Source organism: Osmerus eperlanus, chromosome 4 (genome assembly GCF_963692335.1).
Source record: "Osmerus eperlanus chromosome 4, fOsmEpe2.1, whole genome shotgun sequence".
In the NCBI taxonomy this organism is placed as follows: Eukaryota; Metazoa; Chordata; class Actinopteri; order Osmeriformes; family Osmeridae; genus Osmerus; species Osmerus eperlanus.
The window spans coordinates 7,831,956-7,856,013 of record NC_085021.1 but is presented as its reverse complement, the minus strand read 5'-3'; the positions used below and the strand labels follow the sequence as shown (position 1 = coordinate 7,856,013).

Sequence of the window (24,058 nt, the reverse complement as noted above, 5' to 3'; positions counted from 1 at the left end):
GAAGATGGAAGATTAACAGCAAACCTCTCGTTATGACCTCTCGTAACCTCTCTTAGTCCTATTGGCGAGAGCATGGCGCAACCAAACATGACAAATGCCTCCTCACCCCCAACGCAAGCCCTCATCACTCTGACCATGAGGTGACCATGAGGTGAGGTGATGACAGCACCATTAAGGGAGGACCTGTGTGTACCCTATGGATGGGTGTGTGTGCGCGCATGTGGCTGTGTGTGTGCGTACATGTGCGTGTGTGTTTGCGCGTGTGTGTGGTGGGAAATTTACAATACAGTGTTTTAAGAGAAGTTTAAAGTTGGTTAACCTGTTTACGCTCCTGTTTCGCCCGCGAGACAAAAATGCTGCCTCCCCCTTCCTCAGTTACGACGCACTAAATTCTAAAAAATATATTTTTTAGACGCTACACATGTTATACATCGTTGGAAAGCTACGATTCTTGTGCTTCCATTGAAATAAACCAATTCAAGATCAAGTCGCAATAGCAAGCAAAGTCAACGTCTTTTTCCGGTGAACATTCCTTCAACAATGCCAAAGAAAAAAGTTGTACTCACCCTAAGTTGTTCAAATAGGTCCAGGTGTGCAAATCATGCCATCAAAACTTGATCTGCGTAAGTCCCAAGGGTTCAAAGTATCTAACCATGTAAAGTAATTCGTCCAAATACAATGTTTTACGTTCATGAATAGCCATTATCCTTTGTTTCATTATGCAAGTTAGCCGACGGAAGAAACAACTTGTTCACATAAAAGTGTTATTTTCTCCGATTTATCAACGGAGTATTTACAAAATGAAGGTCTCAAAATGTCCGTTGAACCCTCCCCTTTTGATTGACACCTTGTTCGACCCAATAGGAGCTTCCATGCCCCGTTGACAGCCCTCTAAAGCCAACTAGGTCTGTGCGTCCTGCCCCCCGCCCCCCCCCCCCCCACACTGGTTCTAAACAAATTTCTCGAACTGGCTTCGACTGGCTCTGAAATTAGCTCGTTAGCCTTGTAGCTGACAGCTAGCTGAAAATGCCAATACCTCATTTGTATGCGTCTGTGGAGCCTTCAAAATAACAGTCGATTGCGCAATATGGTTGACAGAATCAGTGTTCTTTGTGCGCCAATCCTTGGAATCAGATAAAGCACTCCAATGTGTTCATGCTTCAGTTTTTGTGTTTCAGTATTACTAATTAGGGATTTAGCTATTATATATGATATTTCTAAGTACCAGAGATGGGCCAGAGATAACAATTATGAAAAATAATACCTTTTTATTTGACCTTGACCTTGGTTACAAAGGGTCATTTTGGAGTCTCCAAAAGACCCTTTTAGAAAATTCCTGGATGTACTCTTATAAAAACATGTGTCAAATATGAATATATTGTGGTATTATGTTTGACTTTTGATTTGAATTGGGTAAGGCTTCAACCTGTGGTCCAATTTAGTCTTCCAGATAATACCTACCACCTCTAGGCCTATTCAGGCCTCTGTTTTCAAAACAAAATCTAGGCGGAAATAGAAATTTTCACTTTCCTTGTGTTCAAGCTTCTATTACTCAACACTAGAAGGACTGACAGGGGTCCTGACAACAGGGGACATAACTTCAGAGTGTCAGCTTTCAAAAGAGATCATTTACATGCATGTACTCCAAATGGTTCAAGAACAGCTTCCAATTTACTTTGGGTATGCTGTTTAGGCGTTTTCAGGCAAATTTAACAGGAACATGAAAAGGTTAAGAAGCTTGATACAATGAATGTTGAATCAACTCCATTTGGTAGAGATGGCCATTTGCAGTTTATGACACCTGGGGAGGATGAGACAGCTGGTCTGGAGACAATGTGGATTCAATTGTATTGTGATCTGAGGGAGTAGTTTAAGATAGATGAACTGATCAAGCTGCTCTGACCCTTCCTGTTGCATGGGTGGTTTTAATTAAATACTTGTTTGAAGATGTCCACAGAAAGGACAGTTGACCATTTGACTGGTGAACTCCTGTGGCTTTAGTATCTACTGGTTTGGGGAGAGATGCCACATCAAAGAACTGTGGGACACTTGGTATGGAGTCAAACTGTCACTGAGCAGTGCTGACCAATCACAGAGTTTGCTACATTGATGGATTGACCATCAGAAGAACCATTTGTTCTAAGTTTATATAAGGCAGGGTTTTAGGGTTGTTCTTCATCACTCTTGCGAACGATCTGTGGCTAGCACCCCCTTCGTTATGAGTGTGCACCCGAGCATGTAGCATAAAACAGTCAGCTTACGCGATAGTGTATATTTCACATGTTCGCAATACAAGAGCACAAGAGCTAACAAAGGCATGTGGCTAACAGTCCAAAATAGGTGTTGTTCTATAGAGTCATGCTTCTGTCATGTACACAACGCAGACAATTCCATTTACTGCTTATTGGAGTTCAACCTAACTCTATACAGGTTCATACTGTCCCACACAGTACCATTAGATAGAGAATAGTCCGGAATTCTGGAAAAAGAAGTGTTTTGGATCCAGAAGGATCGCCATGGCTATAGCAGTACAGAGTCTGGTTGAGATGACAGTGTCTCATTGGCTGTGTTCCTGTAGTACTATCCTGGTGCTGGGGTCCTGGTTTGGGGGTCCCATCTTGTTCTGGGGAGGGGGTTGTGGGCGGGGTGAGGATGCTGAGGTCACGTCCAAGGCAGCCTTTACCCTGGTGTGGAAGAAGAGGGGGGGTGGGGGGGAGGGGGAGAGGGGGAGAGGGGGATGGGGGGTTAGGATCCAGGGAGTTGGAGGGTGTCTCACACACACACAGGAAGAGAAGCAAACTGAATCTGAACGCATTCCTCTTCATGACGTCAGACGGGTCTGTACATCAGGGAGAGGGAGGGAAAAACACGTATGTTGCCTGTCAGAGACCGTCCGCCCTTTCTGTATTCTGTCATGCGCAGACATGCATGGATGCTTGTGTGCCTGTGTGTCTGTCTGTCTGTCTGTGTGTCTAACACAGGAATGAGGTGCTTCAAAAAGCCTGCAAGTACATTTGAGACAGAGAGAGGAAGAGAGAGAGAGGAAGTGATAAAGAGAGACAGAGAGAGAGAGAGAGAGAGAGAGAGAGAGAGAGAGAGAGAGAGAGAGAGAGAGAGAGAGAGAGAGAGAGAGAGAGAGAGAGAGAGAGACAGAGAGGCTTCAGAGACAGCTCCTGTCGCCCAGCTCAGTGGTGGCTGTAACACACCTCGTATGCTCCCTCTGCTCCCCGCTGTCTCGTTAGCAGTCATGCATACGCTCCAACGTAAACACTGTAACCTCCACTGGGGAGAGGAGGGGCAGGGGGAAGGAAGAAGAGGGGGTGGGGAGGAATGGCAATGGGGAGGAGAGATGGGGAGGAGAGATGGGGAGGAGAGATGGGGAGGAGAGATGTGGAGGAGAGATGGGGAGGAGAGATGGGGAGGAGAGATGTGGAGCAGAGTTGGGGAGGAGAGATGGGGAGGAGAGATGGGGAGGAGAGATGGGGAGGAGAGGAGAGATGTGGAGGAGAGATGGGGAGGAGAGGAGAGATGGGGAGGAGAGATGTGGAGGAGAGATGGGGAGGAGAGATGGGGAGGAAAGATGGGGAGGAGAGATGGGGAGGAGAGGAGAGATGTGGAGGAGAGATGGGGAGGAGAGGAGAGATGGGGAGGAGAGATGTGGAGGAGAGATGGGGAGGAGAGATGGGGAGGAGAGATGGGGAGGAGAGATGGGGAGGAGAGATGGGGAGGAGAAGGCAGTTGATGGGGAGGGTGGGGGGAGGGAGTTAGTGTTTGATTAAAACACTAACTGAAGAATTTTGCACATAGATTTCATATATCAAGGTTAGAGGTTATATATGAATGGGATTGGTTCCATGGAGGTGATACTGAGTGACCTCACTGCGACCTCTAGGGTCAACTCATTCAGAGATGCTAATGGAAAGAGAAAGCCTTCCAGCCTAAATGGTACAGACCATCAGCCCGCCAGGTTAACAAAGACCACTTCAACTCAAATGTTGAAGGATGTCTCCGAATAAATTAAAGACACACACACACACTCACACATAGAAACCCCTGTGAGGGGAAACCATAAGTGGACATGACAACGGTGTTTTGAAAGAGAATAGGCAAGCATTCTACGCCGTTCTACAATGATTCGTCGTCATTTGTTGCGTAAGAACACAGAAGAATACCGACGGATCTGGAAGCCCTCAACCAGACTGCTGAGTTAACCAGAGCTACTGGTCTTTGAGCTGGGCAAATGTAGAGATCTATTACAATAAATCATGTTGGACTGTGGAATAAAATAATACATGAATATGTGAAAAGGCTCCTGGATTAACAAGCAAAAGGATGACCTCATTTAGAAACGGTTTCATTATCCTGATCTAGTCCATAGGGTTCACATAGCTTCCTCTCCTTGGAGCCTGTGAAATAAAGCTACCTTTTATCGAACAGAAAAAGATGACAAACGTCCCGCTATGATTTCATAGGCTTTCGAGTATGAGATAGATTAGCCTGACAGTCCCTACTGCTGTTTCTCAGGCAGGAGAAAGCAGTACCCATCCATCCATCGTGTGTGTGTGTGCTGGGAGGGGGGACACCTGTTCTGTCAGTAACATGCCACAGGGGGGCAGCTTTGCGCTTGCCCTGGCACAGCCACTCCCCACTGAGACAAAGTCAGCTGAAGGTGAGAAAGAAGTGGGGCAGGGTACTGAAACACACACTCTCACCAAACACACACAAGGACAGATATGAGTGAGAAGGAAAAGGTCATCTAGGATAGAATGGCAGTAACAGATAATACAAAGGAAACCCTTGACATCGCGTCGAGTACCGAATGACAGTAATCTAGGCTGCATCTTTCATTTGATTGGAACGTGTTGACGCTAGAGTTCTATTTTTGGCTGGAAAAATTAATGGCCTATTAAATTGGGTTTCCCCGAAAATATTATAATCCATACAAGAATATACTCTATAAATCTATGTTTTCGAACATTTTTCTCTCTCTCTCTCTCTCTCTCTCTCTCTCTCTCTCTCTCTCTCTCTCTCTCTCTCTCTCTCTCTCTCTCTCTCTCTCTCTCTCTCTCTCTCTCTCTCTCTCTCTCTCTCTCTCTCTCTCTCTCTCTCTCTCTCTCTCTCTCTCTCTCTCTCTCTCTCTCTCCTATACTCACCAGCTCCTAACAGCAAGGGAACAGCAGCCTCTGGTGAGCGCACGGGGTAACGCAGTCAGTCTGACATCCAGGCACGCAGACAACTCCCTTCCCATTCAATAGTACTCTTCCCATTCACAATTTCCCACGTCGAATTTCTTCATCTCTCCTCGCGCCCGTGCGCCTTTTCATCTCTCCTTGCGGTCAGGTTTGGTTGAGTTTGCAGTTGAATGATTTTCATTACCCGCTCCAGCACAGTTGATCTTTATAACAGTCAAATTCAATGTCACTCTCGTAGTGGTACCGTTGACCTGAAGAATTGATTTGGTGGCACAAGATAGTCAAAACAGTTTATTTGAACGCACGCACAGCGTGTGGCATAGACATTCCTATTAGAGGTCAAAGATGTGTCTTATCGAGATGGGGATCTTCAGACTAGCTTCCAGGCCATCTGGAAGGTTACTGTGGAAACAGGGATGCCATGGCAACGATGGCTGGGGTTACTGGGGAAACGACAGTCGCCATGGAGACAATCACAGCTGGCGATATTAGAGGCATCCAGAGAAAGGCGGGTTCTCTTCCTCAAGTCGCTGAATGTATGCGTGTGTGTGTCATTTATTTTTGCTTGTAGTCTACAATGAGACAACGCACATGTTCCTTTGCAAAAAAAAAATATTTGCATTTGTCCGCTTTCCAAACAGTGATGCCAGCTTATATCCTATACACCTATAGGCTACTCCATCTAGCCTATTACAATCACAAATGGCAGGTGATTATATTACTTTTACACAGTGACATACTTACTAGTCTTTGATTGCAACGCACAATAAAGGCAATAGACAAAAATTGTCCATATTTGAGATGAAAGAGCTACGGTTTGCTGTTTGCACAGTAATGCTTAAAACACATCTAGGCTTATTTAAAAGTAACCAAATAGTCTACAGGTAAACCACAGTATGTTATGATGAATGTACTACATCAGCCCCGTCTGTCATGTTGGAATGCTACAGGAATGATGAGCCCCTTGCAGGCAACGCCTACAATCTGGAAAATCAGATACAATGTAACTGCGCCTCTAATTGATGGTAAATTCACCAAGTTTTAAACAGGGGTAAGTACAATTGCGGTGTCGGATATCCCTGTGTGAAGATAAAAAGATGACTCTACATCAGGTCCACTACATGAACACATATGCCTTTATACAACCAGAGGAGAGAGAAATAGTGACTTAAAACCATATATTCTGTGAATGAAACGAGGCAGCTCGCGGACTTTGAATGCTGAGGGTTAGCCCTAGCTTTGCATTGGTCTCTCTGCAGCTTCTCCACATTTATTTCCCAAGTGCTGCACCAGCCGACTCATATCCGATATCATATTTGTCTTTTGCGTCCACGGTCAGAGTTTATAGGACTAAACGTCGGTGAAGATCTTTTTGTTGATATTAATGCAGTTCTGAGAGTTGTTTTGTGTCGTCGTGGGAAAGTTTGGCTGCTGTTTGAACGCACCCTGCTCCTCTATCACCATGTACTCGCTCTTGCTCAGTGAGGAAGAGGAACGAGTCTTCCCCAGCTCCTCCGTGTCCGCCAGGGGTTGACAGCTGCCCACGTGCAGGTACTGTGCTTGCTCCTCACCCTCCGTCTCGCGGTGGTAGAAGTAGTTAAAGTTGGATACAATGACGGGCACAGGCAGGGCGATGGTCAGCACACCGGCAATGGCACACAAAGAACCAACTATTTTCCCTCCAATGGTCACGGGGTGCATGTCACCGTAGCCCACGGTAGTCATGGTGACGACGGCCCACCAAAAAGCATCGGGGATGCTGTTGAACCCGGACTCAGGGTCGTCGGCCTCTGCGAAGTACACGGCGCTAGAGAAAAGAATGACTCCAATGAAGAGGAAGAATATGAGCAGGCCGAGCTCGCGCATACTTGCTTTAAGAGTCTGGCCTAGAATCTGGAGCCCCTTGGAGTGACGCGAAAGCTTGAAGATACGGAACACCCGGACAAGCCTGATGACGCGCAGGATTGCCAGCGACATGGCCTGTTGACCGTTACCTTGCCTCTCGGCGAGCTCGGTGCCCAAGGTGATAAAGTATGGAATGATAGCCACTATGTCAATTATATTCATTATATTCTTGGAGAACGTGGCCTTGCTCGGGCACGCAAAAAAGCGCACGAGCAACTCAAAAGAGAACCAGATAATGCACAGGGTCTCCACAACAAAGAAGGGGTCCGAGAATGGGCTGGTGATGTACGGGAGTGTGCCGTTAATCACCGGCGCAATGGTGATTGGGTCTTTGTTATCATCCCGGAACTCTGGTAATGTCTCCAGACAAAATATGACTATGGAGATGAGAATGACCAGAACAGATACTATTGCGATGCCCCGAGCTGGGCCCGAACTCTCCGGGTACTCAAACAGCAGCCACACCTGTCTCTGGAACTCATTCTCAGGCAGAGGCCGCTCCTCTTCCTTTATGAAGCCCTCATCCTCCCGAAACTTCTCCATGGCCTCCTCGCCCAGCTCGTAAAACCGGATCTCCTCTGAAAAGATATCAATAGGCACGTTGACAGGTCTCCTAATGCGTCCGCCCGATTGGTAATAATAGAGGATGGCGTCGAAACTTGGACGGTTTCGGTCGAAAAAGTATTCGTTCCTCAGAGGGTCAAAGTACCTCATCCTCTTTTTGGGGTCTCCCAGCAGAGTCTCTGGGAACTGGGAGAGGGTCTTAAGCTGGGTCTCGAAGCGTAAGCCTGAAATGTTGATGACCACCCTCTCGCAGCACTCGTGGTCCGGTTCGTAGCGGTCCAGAGAGTGGTGACCCGGGAGAGCCGCTGACTCCTCCAGCATATTGTCACACGCCACCACCGTCATCACGCCGGTCTCAGTCTCGGTGTAACCGTGGTTCACAAGTGTGTCGCCCCGGATCTTGCTTGCACTCGGCGGGGGGGATTGCAGGAGGCTGAGGTGGTCGTCCATGCGCGCGCGTCGGGATGGAGACGCATACAGGGGCAGCCGCGCCCCCTCCGCGAGCCCCTGTTAGCAACAACCGCCGCCTGCCACCGCCTGTCTCTTCTCCACCGCCGTCACTCTCTCTTTCTGTCCTTCTCTCACTCTCTCTCTTTCTACAGTTGCTGTTCCCGCCCACGGCGCGAGAGCTGAGTTTATAAACGCGTGTTACGCCCGCCCACGGCGCGCTGGTGGTGGGCACCTTCCTCACCACTCCTCCAATCGGTGCGCGCACAGACATAAACAAGGAACCTCAGACGCGCGTCACCCAACGCCACCCTTTGGGCGTGCCCACCTAGAACACACACACATCCGATTTACATCAGTTTATAACGCAGAAAATCATTGTGTTCATTCATTGATCTGAAAGAGTGAAAATGTTATATTCAGATCATTAAACGATTTGCACATTTAGGGACATGAGTTCTATTTTGACATACTTTTTCGTTCGGGGTATTTCTGGTGAGCCCACCCAACCCATAAGAGGATTATCCTGCTGCAATAGACATGATCTGGAATATGTTGTAAAGAAAATCACAAGGTGTATTATTTAATTAAAAAAACACTGATTACCCGAAAAATGAATGCGTGTGTGTGAGTGTGTGCAAGGTGATAATGGTGAAGCAGAGCAAGTGAGGACGGAAAGCGAATAACGCAAAGGTCGCAGGGAGAGGGACAGACAGAATGTTGGTTATTGTTCAAACATTGACATATTTAATACTGTGCATGCACAGGGTTGAAGGCGCCCTTGTCAGAGTATAATCTCCTAGAATCACACAGGTATTCAGAGGGACTGGAATAATCCCGCCGCTCCCACCTAAAGCATGTCTATTTGGTGCTCAGGCGGATTATCTTTGAGGGATGCCCGCCCCATCTATTCATCTAAAATATTTAGGCTAAGCGATATGCCACCGCTGCATATTCAACATTCAATCTCGCATCCCCGATTTACACCACCAGCGCGCACGTGTTTGTGTGTGTCTGAGAGAGACAGTGTGTCTGTCCTGAGGCATCGCGAGGGGAGTGTTTGGTGCCCTGTCCATGGTGCTGAAATAGTCACAGCCAGCATTTATGTTCATTTATTTGTCACGTTCCAATAAAAAGGGGCACTTAAGTCATCGTTTTTATTTTATTTATTCGACTTCTCACCAAACACGGTGACATGTTACTGACTCTATGTTAGACTCTTATGGCCACCTCTTTGTAAAATATTTCTCATTAAACCTGCACATGGCACTCGTTATGTACTGTAGCCTCCTTTAAAACAAGCAATAAATCCAACAAATTGTTAAATGTAGGCTAACCTAGATCGAAATTTAAATGATCTGTCCAGAAGTCTCAATAAGAGGACTAGCTTAAATATAAGATAATAGATCATACAATTTATGAAAGTATCCACATCACTTTGGAGTGTTTTACAATACCTTACAAATATATGTGGTGCCAGTGCATCAGTCAATGCACATCATCATTTCAAGAAGTTATGAAAGAAAAAGTTATTTAGTGCTTTTTCACGGCAAGATCTGAAAATGTCAGACATTCATATACTGAAGGACGACTGACTGATGAATGTATTCTGCACACAGACCTTGGGGAGACTGTGTGTGTGTGTTTGTGTGTATGTGAATAAGAAAGTGCATCAGATATGTGATGTTACTTAGCAGAACTCAGGGTTACAAAGCAAGCAGGAAAAAAAGAGCTGCCATGTTGCTAAAAAAAAGTTATTCACAGACAATTTCTAGGTATACTTTCTTTCTCCAGTTTGTTGTCTAACCAGCAGTTTGACCTTGAAGCTTTTTACGTAAGTCTGCAAACATCTCACATTCAAACACACACAGCTTCAACAAGTGGGAGAAAGCAGGGAGCAGAAACACCACACAGGAAGAAACACCACACAGGAAGAAACACCACACAGGAAGAAACACCACATAGGAAGAAACACCACAAAGGAAGAAACACCACACAGGAAGAAACACCACACAGAGCTAATATAGAAGGATGGAGATAGGTGCTGTAATGGCAGAATTCTAGTGGCACTGTGTAGATTTGAATAGTCAAGAGATGGCAGTTTCAATACATTTATTTTGCTTGTACAAATTAAGAATTAACAAAGTACTTTGTGATCAGTCATAACGAAGGAGGTGCTAGTCACAGGTCGTTCGCAAGAGTGATGAAGAACAACCCTAAAACCCTGCCTTATATAAACTTTAGATCAAATGGTTCTTCTGATGGTCAATCCATCTATGTATCAAACTCTGTGATTGGTCAGCACTGCTCAGTGACAGTTTGACTCCATACCAAGTGTCCCACAGTTCTTTGATGTGGCATCTCTCCCCAAACCAGTAGATAGTAAAACCACAGGAGTTGATCAGTCAAATGGTCAACTGTCCTTTGTGTGGGCAACTTCAAACAAGTATTCAATTAACACCACCCATGTAACAGGAAGGGTCAGAGCAGCTTGATCAGTTCATCCATCTTAAACTGCTCCCTCAGATCACAATAACAATACAGTTGAATCCACATTGTCTCCAGACCAGCTGTCTCATCCTTCCCAGGTGTCATAAACTGCAAATGGCATCTCTACCAAATGGAGTTGTTTCAACTTTCACTGTATCAAGCTTACTCAACCAACTTTAAACTTCTCTTAAAACACATTCCTCATATATAAAACACACACATTCTAACTGTATTCCAAATTTCCACGACAGTGCCTTGGTAAGTTGGAAAGATGGGTACAGGTACCCAATATACTGTATGTGTCTGGTAAGTTACAGAGATGGTTATCTGGTAAGTTCCAGGGATGGTTATCTGGTAAGTTACAGGGATGGTTATCTGGTAAGTTACAGGGATGGGTATGTGTTCCCTGGTAAGCCAGAAGGATGGCTGAATGCATGCTGGAAAGCAACATCTGCTTCCTGCAGGTTTCAATTACTGAGGAGTCTGGGACTTGAAGTGTCTCCCATCTAGATATTAAGGTAATACAGACCCACCTCCTACAGTAACAGTGCATACACTCTGAGCTGGTTTGCCTATTGAGGCCACATGCAGACTGCCCTGTATAAAAGGGCCCTTTTGGTCTCGTGAGAATCAGCCAAGAGACGGCCTGGGGTATTTTTTATGTGCTTTCCACTCTATCCTCCTAAATATAGACTCCACCAAACTCTCCTATTAACCTAAGAAATTAGGCTACCTTGTGCGTTGCCCTCGGATGCTCAAATTAGAACGCTGCCTCGCCCAAAGACATCGCAACAACCCCCAAAGTATGTTTGTGACTGTGCACGCGGGGGAGGGGAGGAAGTGGGTCTGCCCGTCCGCAGGAAGCAGAGGTCAGGTGGTTGAGGTCATGGTCATCTGTTAGTGTTTGAGGAAACCCTGGAGCTTTGCATTGCAGAAAAGGTGGAGGAGGGGGAGGGGGGGGGGGGAGTCCACTGTGATCCTCCCCCAAAACACGGAAGGACATTCCAATCTGAACAGCGTTAAGATATATGTCTGGGATTTTGACCCTGAGATAGAAAGACTAAAAGGTCATTGTCTGTGATTCACATCTGGTAACCCATCCTTTTGTTCTCACTTTCCAATGTTCAACAGTTGAAACACAGATTGTGCACTGTTTATTTGTGGTCCAGGTACATGGGAATCTTTAGTCCCGATCACCTCAACATCTTCCTAGATGTCCATCCTAAGTCCTATTTGGTCATTCTAAATCTTAAATTGTAAATAAATAGATTCTAATCCTACATTTCCTTCCGAACAATAACTATAAATAAATTCAATATCAACCAAAAACCATTACAAAGCCTACCTGCTTCTCTCTGAACCTGCGATAAAAAGGACTTGTGGCGTTCACCATGGCTTTATGAACCCAAATCAGCTTCAAATGAAACACATGCACCCGTGACTGCGGGGGGGTGGGGGGGGGTACGGGACAAAAAGCTATAGCAAGACAGAGCAAGAGGAATTGAGAGAGAGTTGGACAGAGAGAGAGAGTATGTGTGACAGAGAGAGGGCTTGAGAGGGTTTGAGAGACTACTCAGATGACCGCCGTGTGGGTTGGTCCACTGGAGTGTAATGTTGTTTGCCGTCACCCTGTAGCTTCTGCTGTCGGCCCCATGCTTCCATTATCCGCCTCCTTTTCTTCCAGACTCCTCATTAATTCAGCCGCACACCCACATCCTGCCCCGATGCCACGGCAACCACAGATGATTCAAATCAACCCCCCCCCTCCCCCCCCTCCACCCCTCCACCCCTCCACCCCCCCTCCAACCCTATTCTTAACGAGCTGGCTCTTCCTGTTACTCAGCCAATGAAATGCCCCCTTCAACAACGCCCCCGCCCTTCCCCATCTCCTCTCCCCACTTGACCCAATTATTGTTAAAATCGTGCAAGGGTTGATACAGGATTGACCCAGGTTGCACAATGTTCCCTAAAAGTTGCTCAAATGTGGATTTTGGCTTCTGTGTGTGTTTGCGTTGTGTGTGTGTGTGTGTGCGTGTACGTGACAAAACCATTAATCAATGAGTCGGCATGTGTTAAGAACAAGGCACACTGAGGCCAGAGTGCACCTGCCCATGACAAGAGGATGAGAGGATGAGAGATGGGGGGGACCATCTGTAGAACAAAACCTGGCTGGTTAGGAGTCGCACCAGGACCCTGCCGTAACCCAGCAACAGAGCGAGGGATGGAGAAAGAGAGAAAGAAAGAGAGACGGCTGGCCATAAGACTTGGTCATTGTGTGAACATAAACACGACAGCATACTGTAAATAGGGGAAACAGTTGTCACACGTGAAGCACACATACAAACACACACACATAAACAATATGTAGACATTCTTACTACCCCCCCCCCCCCACACACACACACACATAGATACTTTTATACACATTCACACCCTACACACACATGCACACCCCTAGACACACACACGGAAAACTCTCGCTGAAACACACTCACTGAAAATACACTCTTGAACACATGCAAGTGTGTTCAGGGGGATCTTTGCGTGGAGTGTTCTAAATATGAAGATGTACATGTTTGCATAATGAAAACAGCTCCCGTTTCCCCTAGTGGGCTTGAAGTGGATGTCTACCACAGTTCCAGACAGAGATAGATAGAGACAGTGAGAGAGCAAGAGAGCGAGAGAGAGCGCAAGTGAGAGAGAGCAAAAGAGAGAGAGAGAGAGAGAGAGAGAGAGAGAGAGAGAGGATTGAGCAAAATACTCAATAAAACAGGGAGTTTCTCTAGCTAGGGGCTATACAAGTACCTAGCTCACATTGAAAACAATTAGATGTGCCTGTGAGTCAAGAAAGCAATGTGTTGAGGAAAAATGTCCATGTTCTTTGCTGGTTTGAAAATATTGAGATACACACTGTGCCAGAATAAAACCAGAACTACAGTCTAAATGAATATTTGACTGAGAACCTGCTCCATCTATACTGAGACTCCAGAGACAAGCAGAAAAGTAAGAATTACAGATCCTGTCTAAGTGTTTATTGTTTCGCTACTTTGCGTCTGTGTGAGTGTGTGTCCTAGTTTCAAACACAGTTGATCGGACAGTTTGATCGGAGAGAGAGGCAAGGTTGGAAACATACATTGGTAATGCAGATCAGTTGGTTCCCCTCGTTACAAGTCACAATGATTGTCCTCCCCTGTAGTCCACAATGATGGGCTCTCCTGTAGTCCTGGAGTGTTGCTATACGGAACACTACAGATCAAACAGTTGAGGCAGGCAACTTTAATCCCTCACCTCCACCCCTGTTTCTCTCCAACAAACCAGTCCTGCTTTACACCTCCATCTCTCTCCGCGACTACTCCAAGCTCGGCGTCCCTTGCAAGCGCTCTCCCTCCCTCCCTCTCTCCCTCTTTCTTACTCTCCCTCCTTCATCCTTTCCCCTTCAGATGCAGCTGGGGGAAAGTCTTGTGTCCCCCGTCCAGATGGCACAAGGTTGTGAACTGCCCTTACGAGCTGGACTGTTTTCCTTGACAAATCCTTCTCCTGTCCTCGTCTACACCTAGGAAATCGGGGAAATACATAACATGAAGTTTTATTTCTTTGATATACATTGTACAGACATGCATACATCCCAATGTTGATGACAGTAATGGCACAGTAATGGGTAAAATACTTTTGTAAAGAGGAGAAGCGTCTGGAAGCTGTCTCATCAATCTCATTTTGTTTTCATTATTCAGTAGGGATAATGGCTAAATAAGGTGATAATATAATCCATACTGTTGTCTAATGCATGAACACCACCCACTAAGAACATTTCCATATTCCTTATGTTTGCAGGGGCCTCCACCAAAATCGTGTTTGTGCTTCATAGGGAAATGAAAGGGTTACCAGCTTCAGGATATGTGTGTGTGTGTGTTTGTGCTGCAAAAGAAGGTATTCACCCTTCACCTAACTCTCTTGGTGCTCCAGTACCACACTCCAGTAAGTCTTTCACCCAGTCAAACCGAGGCCAAGTAAGAACACACACACACACAGACACACACACACACACAGACACACAGACACACTGCTGCTCCTCAGTGGCCTCTCTGCCCTCCACAAGCTCTCACTCTAGCCGTTCGTCTTTGCTAACTGGGTCATCATGTCTTTGCCAACAGCAACTCTGAGAGAACATTTAACTTCTCTCTCTCTCTCTCTCTCTCTCTCTCTCTCTCTCTCTCTCTCTCTCTCTCTCTCTCTCTCTCTCTCTCTCTCTCTCTCTCTCTCTCTCTCCTCCTCTCTCTCTCTCTCTCTCTCTCTCACACACTCCTCCACCTTTCAACACTGTCTCTCCTCGTGTATCTTCCACCTCTCTCCCTCTTCATTTCTCGTCTTCTGTCATCAATATGTCTGTCCACTTCTCTCTAAAGTAAGAGTGAAAGTAAGTGAGATACTCAAACTGCGAATGTTTGTGTATCTCAAAGGCTTGGTTTTGGCAACGGCTAGACACTGAGCTCATTCACTACTTTCTCCTCCTCAACACACACATACCGTCTTCAACTGTCGCAGCACACTCTCGTGGTCTCAGTTCAATGGGGAGAAAGCACTTCGAAGCAATTACTCCGTCCACTGATGAAAACAACAATTCATGCAATACTGTAAAAGACACACTCTCAGAGACAGCTTATGATCTACCCATTAACCACTCAAGACCATTACACAGTCTGCATACCTGTTCATGCCCGTGTTTGCATTTACTTATTCAAATGTGCATGACTCAAATGGCATTTCCTCGCCAGTGACTTGCCGTAGGTTGTAATCGTAATCATGCCGTATGCAAATGAGGAGCTAAATATAGTACTGATCGGTGGTGGTTGACTTTGACCTTTTCACCGATAGTTCACTATTGACAGCTGTGCTGACAAGGTTAGGGATGCTTGTTCACAGTGCAGGGCAGTGCTGCACCTTTTCGGTCAGGCTGGGAAAAATCAGTAGACGTTGGAGCGTTTGAATGCAGTCAAAATGAGATCTGCAGCTTTAGACTTGGTTGTGCGTGTGTGTCTGCACGCGTGTGTCAATCAGGCCCCACAGATCTGTGAGTGTGTGAGTGTATGTTTGTGATTTTTCTCAGCTCTGTGTCTGCTGCAGATTGAAATTCATGCTTGGATTTACTCATTACTGAACTCCAGTCACTCCAAATACCAGACGCCAAGTGAGCTGCCCACACACACACAGTCAACCCATTCCTCTTACACTTCATCCTCGTTCGCATGTCAGTCTTGTTCATTCATCAATCTTTCTCGCCATTTTTATTCATTCACTCAGAATCTCTCTCTCTCTCTCTCTCTCTCTCTCTCTCTCTCTCTCTCTCTCTCTCTCTCTCTCTCTCTCTCTCTCTCTCTCTCTCTCTCTCTCTCTCTCTCTCTCTCTCTCTCTCTCTCTCTCTCTCTCTCTCTCTCTCTCTCTCTTTGTTTACCTATGTCTTTATTCTTCAACCTCTCCAGACTCCCCAAAGGTGATGCTGTGATAAATTATTCAGCTGCGGCATTTAGGTTTCACTTAGAAAAGTGTGTCTCTGTGTGTGGTCAGCACTAAAAGCTGGCATTTTCTCCAATCCTTTATTCAAAAAGGTATTGCAATGTTACTACATTACTGTGAGGTAATTAATGTTCAGTTACCAAACAACTGAAACCTTGATATTACTCTTGCAGTAATTACTAAATGACAATACAAAAAATAATAACTGCAATGATGTAAAGGTATTCATTCAGAAGAGCACAGATTAACCAGGACATAAATCGATTAGGTACAAGCCGACTACAGTCAGATCTGCACCCATATGTATGGCTTTGTCTGTTTACACATCATTTGTCACAATGAGAAGTGTTTTGGAAGTGAGTTGTGGTCCAGTCCAAGGAGCAACATTCCTTATTCTTCCATTGGGAAGCTTGGCTGTGTTTCTTAGACAGACAACCCCCAAGTAGTTGAAATCTGTTGGAGAAGATCTGACTTGTAGTGTTGGGTTCAGGGTTGGGTTGCTCAGTTACATTGAGCTGATGCCTGATACTGATTGAAGTCTGTTTGATTCTAACGCCTGCCAGTCTGAAGCGTCACATGTTGTAAACAGCCTACAGTGGAACCCGTTCCACAGAGGTAGAATGTAGACCAGAACATTCCCCTCCACTGAGGTAAATCGCTTTGCTGGGAAGTTGGGTTATGGCCAACTGGAAGTGTGACGGATGATTCCAAACACAACAGCCACGACAACAACAACCCAGTGTTACACTTGCAAGGCTTTCACAAGGTTACATTTGGTACTGAAAATGTTGTATGACGAGCTAGCGAAAACATTTGGTTTATGAAATGCATCCGGAAACAACATAGGTTTTGACATAATCATCTTGAGCCCAATATATTTCTAGGGGGATGTCAAGTGGAATCTCTCCAGAATAAATGTTACCATTTATCCAAAACCCTTTCACCAGCATTGTTCTTATCAAATGTTAACTTTCAGCTCCTAAGTACACAATTCTTTTTGAGAGGACAGTTCTACACCAATCCCCATGAAATATACTGTTTCTGTTGTCTGGCTCATAATGAACAAATTAACTGAAACAATGAGGCCTTGTTTGGCTTTTTTTGTTAAGCCAGAAGCTTATCAGTGGAGTACCACTATGTGTTTGTACAGACCCATGTCTGGTTGAGACTAATTCTTTGTTTTACCCTCTTTCCCGCCTGCTTTCTCCTTTCTCTCATACGTCTTTCTCCCTAACTCTCTTCCTAACTCTCTCTCTAACGCTCTCTCTAACTCTCTCCCTAACTCTCTCTCTAACGCTCTCTCTAACTCTCTCCCTAACTCTCTCCCTAACTCTCTCTCTAACTCACTCTCTAACTCTCTCTCTCGTTCTCTCTCTTTGTCTCTCTTTCGGTAACTCTCTCTGTCTCTGACTAATTAGAGACCAAGGCGAGGCAGTTCCGTTCCTTAGAGCAGCAAGCGTGGGGACAATGTGATAAAAGAACTAACCGGATTTCTCTCAGCTTCCTCTGAAAGGCTAGCAATTCTACGATCACTCTCTCGCTTCCACGCAGACCGACCCCCTCTCCCCCCCCCCCCCCCATCCCCCCCCCCCCCCCCCAGTACACATTTGTGATTACCGCCATTTCCCGCTGACAATTCAATTAGTGCGTTATCTCCGGTGAACGCGACAGGATTGAATGGAAGCCTGTGTTCGGCCTCCCGGCTGAACACATCAGACTAGTTTTGTTTCTCATCTGCTGGAAGCTCCCTTCTCTCTGGGCAGACAAGACTCCTTCGCAGGGGACCTGGAGACGTGGTGGAAGAGGCTGCTCAATGGTGCTGAGGAGGCCTGTTGAGGTTTCCTTAAGTAGGTCGGCGCCCTACTCATAAATAGGAATGTTTTGGGAAACGTGCTGCCTTGGGGGGGCGTGGGTCTGGGCACGCTAGTGGCTCCCAGGGTAGACCAGGGACCTGGGCTGACGCTGTAGCGATGGCCCCGATGCAGAGGCCTGGGTTTGACTCCACCTCAGGTCGTGTCGGCATGTATTCGCCTCGCTCTTCCTGTCAACATTTCCTGTTCTCGAGGCCAAAAGTGTCTCTCCAGAAAGTGGCATGGGCCTATCCTCTACGACTCATCTCCTTTCCTTTCTTGTACAGTCCCCTCTTTTAGAATACCTTTTATCTCCAAACTTGCTCTCCTCTCTCTCTCCCAGGTCATTCACAGTCGGGAGAGGAGACGAGGTGTGTCCCTGCAGACCAGGTCAGATACAAGGCTAATGACGTTGGGACGATGGTCCACTGAAGGTACGGGAGGAACCAGAGCAACAAAAAACCTGTGTGGTCACGTGTACACAGCCACACACACACACACACACACACAGCCACACACACACACACACAGTCACACACACAGTCAATGCATGCAAATACTGTACACACACACGCACACAACTTCCCAAGCACCCTCACTGACAGAGAACTCATGTGCCTCGGGTAAAGGAGAGGGTGTGAATTGAATTTCAGACACATGCAACAACCTAAGATTAGACAGACTCTCTCTCTCACACACACACACACACACACACAGACACACAGACATTGGCACAGTTACATTTCAATTACGTTGCAGCAGTGTCCTCAATCTCTCTACCAGGCCTTGTCATAGCTCCCAGTGGTTCCCCTCCCTTGTCATAGCTCCCAGTGGTTCCCCTCCCTCCTCCTTCTCTTCTCCACCCCCTCCCCCCAGACACTCACCCCGGGCCCATTGTTTCTTTAGGAACCAGCATGGACCCCCTTTCACAGGTTCCTCTCCATACAGCCCGAGCCCTACGTCTGCCCCTCACATCACATGGTGTTAGAGATGGAGAGAGAGAAAGAGAGAGGAGTGTGGAGAGATGGAGAGAGAAAGAGAGAGGAGTGTGGAGAGACGGAGAGAGAAAGAGAGAGGAGTGTGGAGAGACGGAGAGAGAAAGAGAGAGGAGTGTGGAGAGACGGAGAGAGAAAGAGAGAGGAGTGTGGAGAGATGGAGAGAGAGAAAGAGAGAGAGGTGTGGAGAGATGGAGAGAGAGAAAGGGAGAGGAGTGTGGAGAGATGAAGAGAGAGAAAGAGAGAGGAGTGTGGAGAGATGGAGAGAGAGAAAGAGAGAGGAGTGTGGAGAGACAGAGAGAGAAAGAGAGAGGAGTGTGGAGAGATGGAGAGAGAGAAAGAGAGAGGAGTGTGGAGAGATGGAGAGAGAGAAAGAGGAGTGTGGAGAGACGGAGAGAGAAAGAGAGAGGAGTGTGGAGAGATGGAGAGAGAGAAAGAGAGAGAGGTGTGGAGAGATGGAGAGAGAGAAAGGGAGAGGAGTGTGGAGAGATGAAGAGAGAGAAAGAGAGAGGAGTGTGGAGAGATGGAGAGAGAGAAAGAGAGAGGAGTGTGGAGAGACAGAGAGAGAAAGAGAGAGGAGTGTGGAGAGATGGAGAGAGAGAAAGAGAGAGGAGTGTGGAGAGATGGAGAGAGAGAAAGAGGAGTGTGGAGAGATGGAGAGAGAGAAAGAGAGAGAGGTGTGGAGAGATGGAGAGAGAGAAAGAGAGAGGAGTGTGGAGAGATGAAGAGAGAGAGAAAGAGAGAGGAGTGTGGAGAGATGGAGAGAGAGAAAGAGAGAGGAGTGTGGAGAGATGGAGAGAGAGAAAGAGAGAGGAGTGTGGAGAGATGGAGAGAGAGAAAGAGAGAGGAGTGTGGAGAGATGGAGAGAGAGAAAGAGAGAGGAGTGTGTGCGAGTTCACAGTGCTTGCGTCTATATCTCTGCTTGCATACATGTAAGTGCGCGTGTGTGTGTGTGTGTGTGATGTGCCTGCCCGTCTTCAGGGAACATCCATGAGAGGGATATTAGACAGGCTGTCTGCTGCAAAGAGCTGGATGTGCGAAGTGGAGGGGGATGGGTGGAGTGCCAAACTATGATTGTTCTGGTGAAGGCGGGGCGGAGGGGGTAATTTGAGATGCACAGCAGCCCCACAGAGTTGTAATCGTGTCACCACATCTCTCAGCCCGTGTGCTCATTTGCATGATGATTGAGACAGGATCAGAGAGGCTCGGTGAGTCAACACTCAGGCCCTGTGACCCTGTTAACATGCTAAGCCTCCTTCTGTAATATCAGCTCTGACACGATTGGTCTGGGATTTGTTATCCAGTCAAATCAATTATTTATATGCGGGGAGACAGGACGCATTCCTTTAGTATAACAACAGGGGTGGGTCTAGTGCGATGTCAAGCCTTGCTTCAGACGTGAGTAAAATCACAGACAATGTGATTCAACGGCCATGGGCTAGGTTTCATGGTGTCAAGTGTCTTTCTTATGCACCTTACATCCACAACGGCTTTTGACCGTGTCTGATTTGTCCGTTGACAGTCTCTAACCACAAGCCCAGTGGTGTTGGTCCGTGACGGAGGGGAGATGGAGACACACACTGTCACACTTGTTCCCTTGGCTACCGGTTACCCTGTCACACGTGTTGTCCTTAGACACACACGCGTTGACCTCCACAAGGGCAACGGCATACGGAGAGAGGGAGGATGGGGGGGGGGGATGGGGACGGGGGCGGGAGGGGAGGGTGGAGGGCACAACGCTGAGAAAAAGGCGCCAGGGAGAGCGAGGCGGCGGACGGAGAGAGGGGGAACAGGTGAACAGGGGCGGGTGGAGGCGGAGGGAACAAGATGGAGGAATCGAAAAGAAAGACAGAGGCCAGAGAGAGCTGAGGGAAGGAGCGAGAGAGGGAGAGAGAGAATGGAGAGGTGGAAGGTCGCGGAAAGAAGGCCGCTCATGTACCCGGCTCCAGCCTCGTGCAGGGTGATGGCTTTACCATGGCGACAAATACCCGCTGGTGAGTGCTTAATAATGTATCTGGCTGTAGAATAAAGCTGCCAATCATTCCAGCCATCAGTCCTTTACACCCGGGTGAATAATTTATAACGGGCACTGATTAGGGCACACCAGGAGGACCTGGGGTGGGTGCAGGGGCGGACTTACCCATTAGGCAAAGTAGGCCCCCAGGTGCCAGGGGGCCCCCAGCTGACAAGGGGCCCCTTGAAAGACTCCATAAACATACTATATGATCAATAATAACTATAATAATAATACAAATCAATTAAAAGTCATAACTTTCCCCAAAAGAATCAACAAAGATACCAACAGAGCGTTTATTCTATTTGTGTCAACGCAGGCTTCCCCTCCCACCCGATACTACTGTGGACTATTCCATCGATTGCAGCTACTGCGCAGCAAAGCCACGCCATTTCAGTTGGTTTAATATGAGACAGTAGAAGAGTTAAGTGAATGAAAAAAACAATTTGCTAAATGAAACAGTTAAAGATGAGCAGCAGAAAGGGTGAGACAGGGGGGAGTAGTGTGAGTGTAGGAACTTGGGGGGGGTGTGTGTGTGGGGAGGGGGGGGGGCGGCTTGGGTGGTGTTTGGGTCAGATATTCAAACTGCTCATCCATTCAGCTCACCCAACCAGTTTGTCTTGTGTTACTTTTACGGTATCTCAACTCATCTTTCCCCTCATTTTTTTTATTTTTTTTGAAGAAAGAAAGAAAGATGAAGTGTGCGTGAGAGAACTAATAAAAGTCTAACCAAAAATGCCGTTCAAGCGACGGCAGGCGGTTCCCTGACGTTCCACGGTCTGTGGAGAATATCGGACCATCAAGAGAAGACACCTCACACCTCATCCGGCTGTCAACGCTCTCCCCCCTAGAGATTCTGGGCCGAGAAGATCAGACCTGTTTAAAGTTTGAGGACATCTGGGACAGCTCTCCGTCGCTCCAGATTCTGTCTCTGACCTGCTCATGATGAAAACAAGCAAAATATGGGACGAGGGAAGAGCAACGGCATGAAGGATGACTCTCGGAAAGCCTTCCCCATCCTTCATCCTCTCCACCTTCATCCTCTTTATCCCTCATCTGCTCTTCATTCCTACGGATGGCACCGTGGTGACAGCCCTCCACTCGGAAAGGAAACCTAGATCCATTACCCCCTTTCCACCAAAGTGAACCGGGAGCTAGTTCGGAGCTTGTGCTAGAGCCAGTTCGGAGCTGGTTCAAGAACGGAGGCTTCTAAGAACCGGTTTGCTTTTCCATGGGCTAAAGAGCCACCACAGAGCCACGTCATCACGTCACTGTATACGTCTCATCTTTCCTAGCAACGCTAGCGCGGCAGCGCCAAACACAAAGCAGAGCCCGTCTAAAGGCTGTTTATTAATCCGAAGAACGTGTTTTCTTGGCTATTGCGCAATACCCTGGACTCGCAGCAGTATGGCAATACTGGCATTATCAGCGCAACATTTTATAAACTTTTGCTGTATAGTGCTTGTGTATTACATTTGTGTTAAATATAGGCTCAATAGCTCATAACATTTGTGTTTGTCATTTCACTCATTTGATAGGGTTATGATAAAACGCAGCAACTAGTGTCTGCACTGCACTGCGATGCTAGCTAGGTTATCGAAAAGTCGGAGCAAATTTACAAATTAGCAGTTTCATCAATAAAATAAGCACATTTTCAGCAACTACACTGCCCACTTCTCGTTACATTTTAATTCAGATGCTGATTTACAAGTACCGTTTAGCTGAAATATGAATTGTAAAAACTTAGAGCAATGGCGGTCAAAGGATTGTGTTTGTCTTGTTGGTCACGGTAACCCCGCCCCTGACGCAAGCGGTTCTTTCTTGGTTCAAAAGCCCAGCTCCGAAGTGGTGCTTTTAGCGAACCACGTACGAACCACTTACGAACCACTTTTCCGGTTCTCAGCCTGTCGAAAGAGAAAGAACTGGTTCGCGATTAAGCACCGGCTCCGAACCGGCCCCCAAAATGCGTTGGTGGAAAAGGGGTACATAATGACGAGCCGGACTTCCAGGAGCTGATGGCAGGTCACGGTCCAGTCAGAAGCCGACTGTTCCTCAACAGAGCTGTTCCTAGAGAGTGATAGAACGCATCCGTATCACGTGTTCCACGCCCAAAAAAACGCTCTGTCATGACTTAATCAGTTGTAAGCGTGTGGCTGGGACTCCAGGACATGGTGGGGGGGTGATGGGGTTTGGAGCTTACTACTACATCCTAGCAGTAGAGTAGATCTATCATGAATTTAGTTGTGTCTGTTTCTGTGTTTTCTTTAACAGTTGCAAGGTGAGTGTCCTCTCGTTTTCACCATCACCTCACTCGCTGCTAATCCCTCTCTGCTCGATGTCTCAGATCCATCTGCTCCCTTCCCCTGCTCTCTATGCTGATCGCTTTTGCCGGTGATACACACAGACACACGTGCACATTCACACACATACACAAGCGTATACAGACACACACACACAGGCATGAAAATTCACAATAACATGCACAAGCGTAGATGCACAAACACAGTCCTGGTATCCTGTTGATTAGCAGCTGCACCGACTCACAGGACAAGGAGACGCACAAACAAGGTCACGCACGCACACACACACAGGCCATGTCAGTTGCAGCTGACAACAAGTATCGTGTGTGTGTGTGTCTGCAGGAGGGTAATTTAGCAAAAATAAGCAGTATTTCATAGGGCTCAATCACGTATTCCATGAGAAACACTTTCCGTCCAACAAAGCCCCCCCCCCCCCCCCATCCACACACACACAAACACACACAGCCTTCCTGCCCATTCAATTAGCTATGCAACTCTTCCTGGCTCTGTTGTAATTAATAGGAAGTAATTTGTGACTTGTATACTTTGTGCTCAAGCAAAAATAGACTTTATATGATCACTTCAGACCAGTTAAGGCATCACTGGGTTGGAAACAGACTGGTAATGAGGAGCCCATGGCAACAGGGGAAACATGAAGCACTCATTTAAACTCACACAGGCACACACAGTCTCTCTCTCACACACACAGAGACAAACACAGTTGCTCCCACACACACATATTATTTTCTTCAGGCAATGCGAATAAGTTCCGTTCCAACGAGAGCCAAAT

The 24,058-nt window shown here is 46.9% G+C and overlaps 1 protein-coding gene and 1 long non-coding RNA gene across 2 annotated transcripts; both read right to left on the bottom strand.

Moving 5' to 3' along the window:
• Window positions 1-1,607: 1,607 nt before the first annotated feature.
• LOC134018518 (uncharacterized) lies at window positions 1,608-4,956 on the bottom strand. Its single transcript, XR_009929946.1, has 3 exons — window positions 4,584-4,956; window positions 3,207-3,282; window positions 1,608-2,684 (listed from the first exon to the last, which is right to left on the bottom strand). It is a non-coding gene; the product is annotated as an uncharacterized LOC134018518 (long non-coding RNA).
• An 851-nt stretch (window positions 4,957-5,807) lies between these two features.
• On the bottom strand, window positions 5,808-8,355 carry LOC134018517 (potassium voltage-gated channel subfamily A member 3). The gene has a single exon (XM_062458500.1). It carries the CDS (start codon window positions 8,109-8,111, stop codon window positions 6,543-6,545), a length of 1,569 nt encoding a protein of 522 aa, XP_062314484.1. The 5' UTR covers window positions 8,112-8,355; the 3' UTR covers window positions 5,808-6,542.
• Window positions 8,356-24,058: the final 15,703 nt, after the last annotated feature.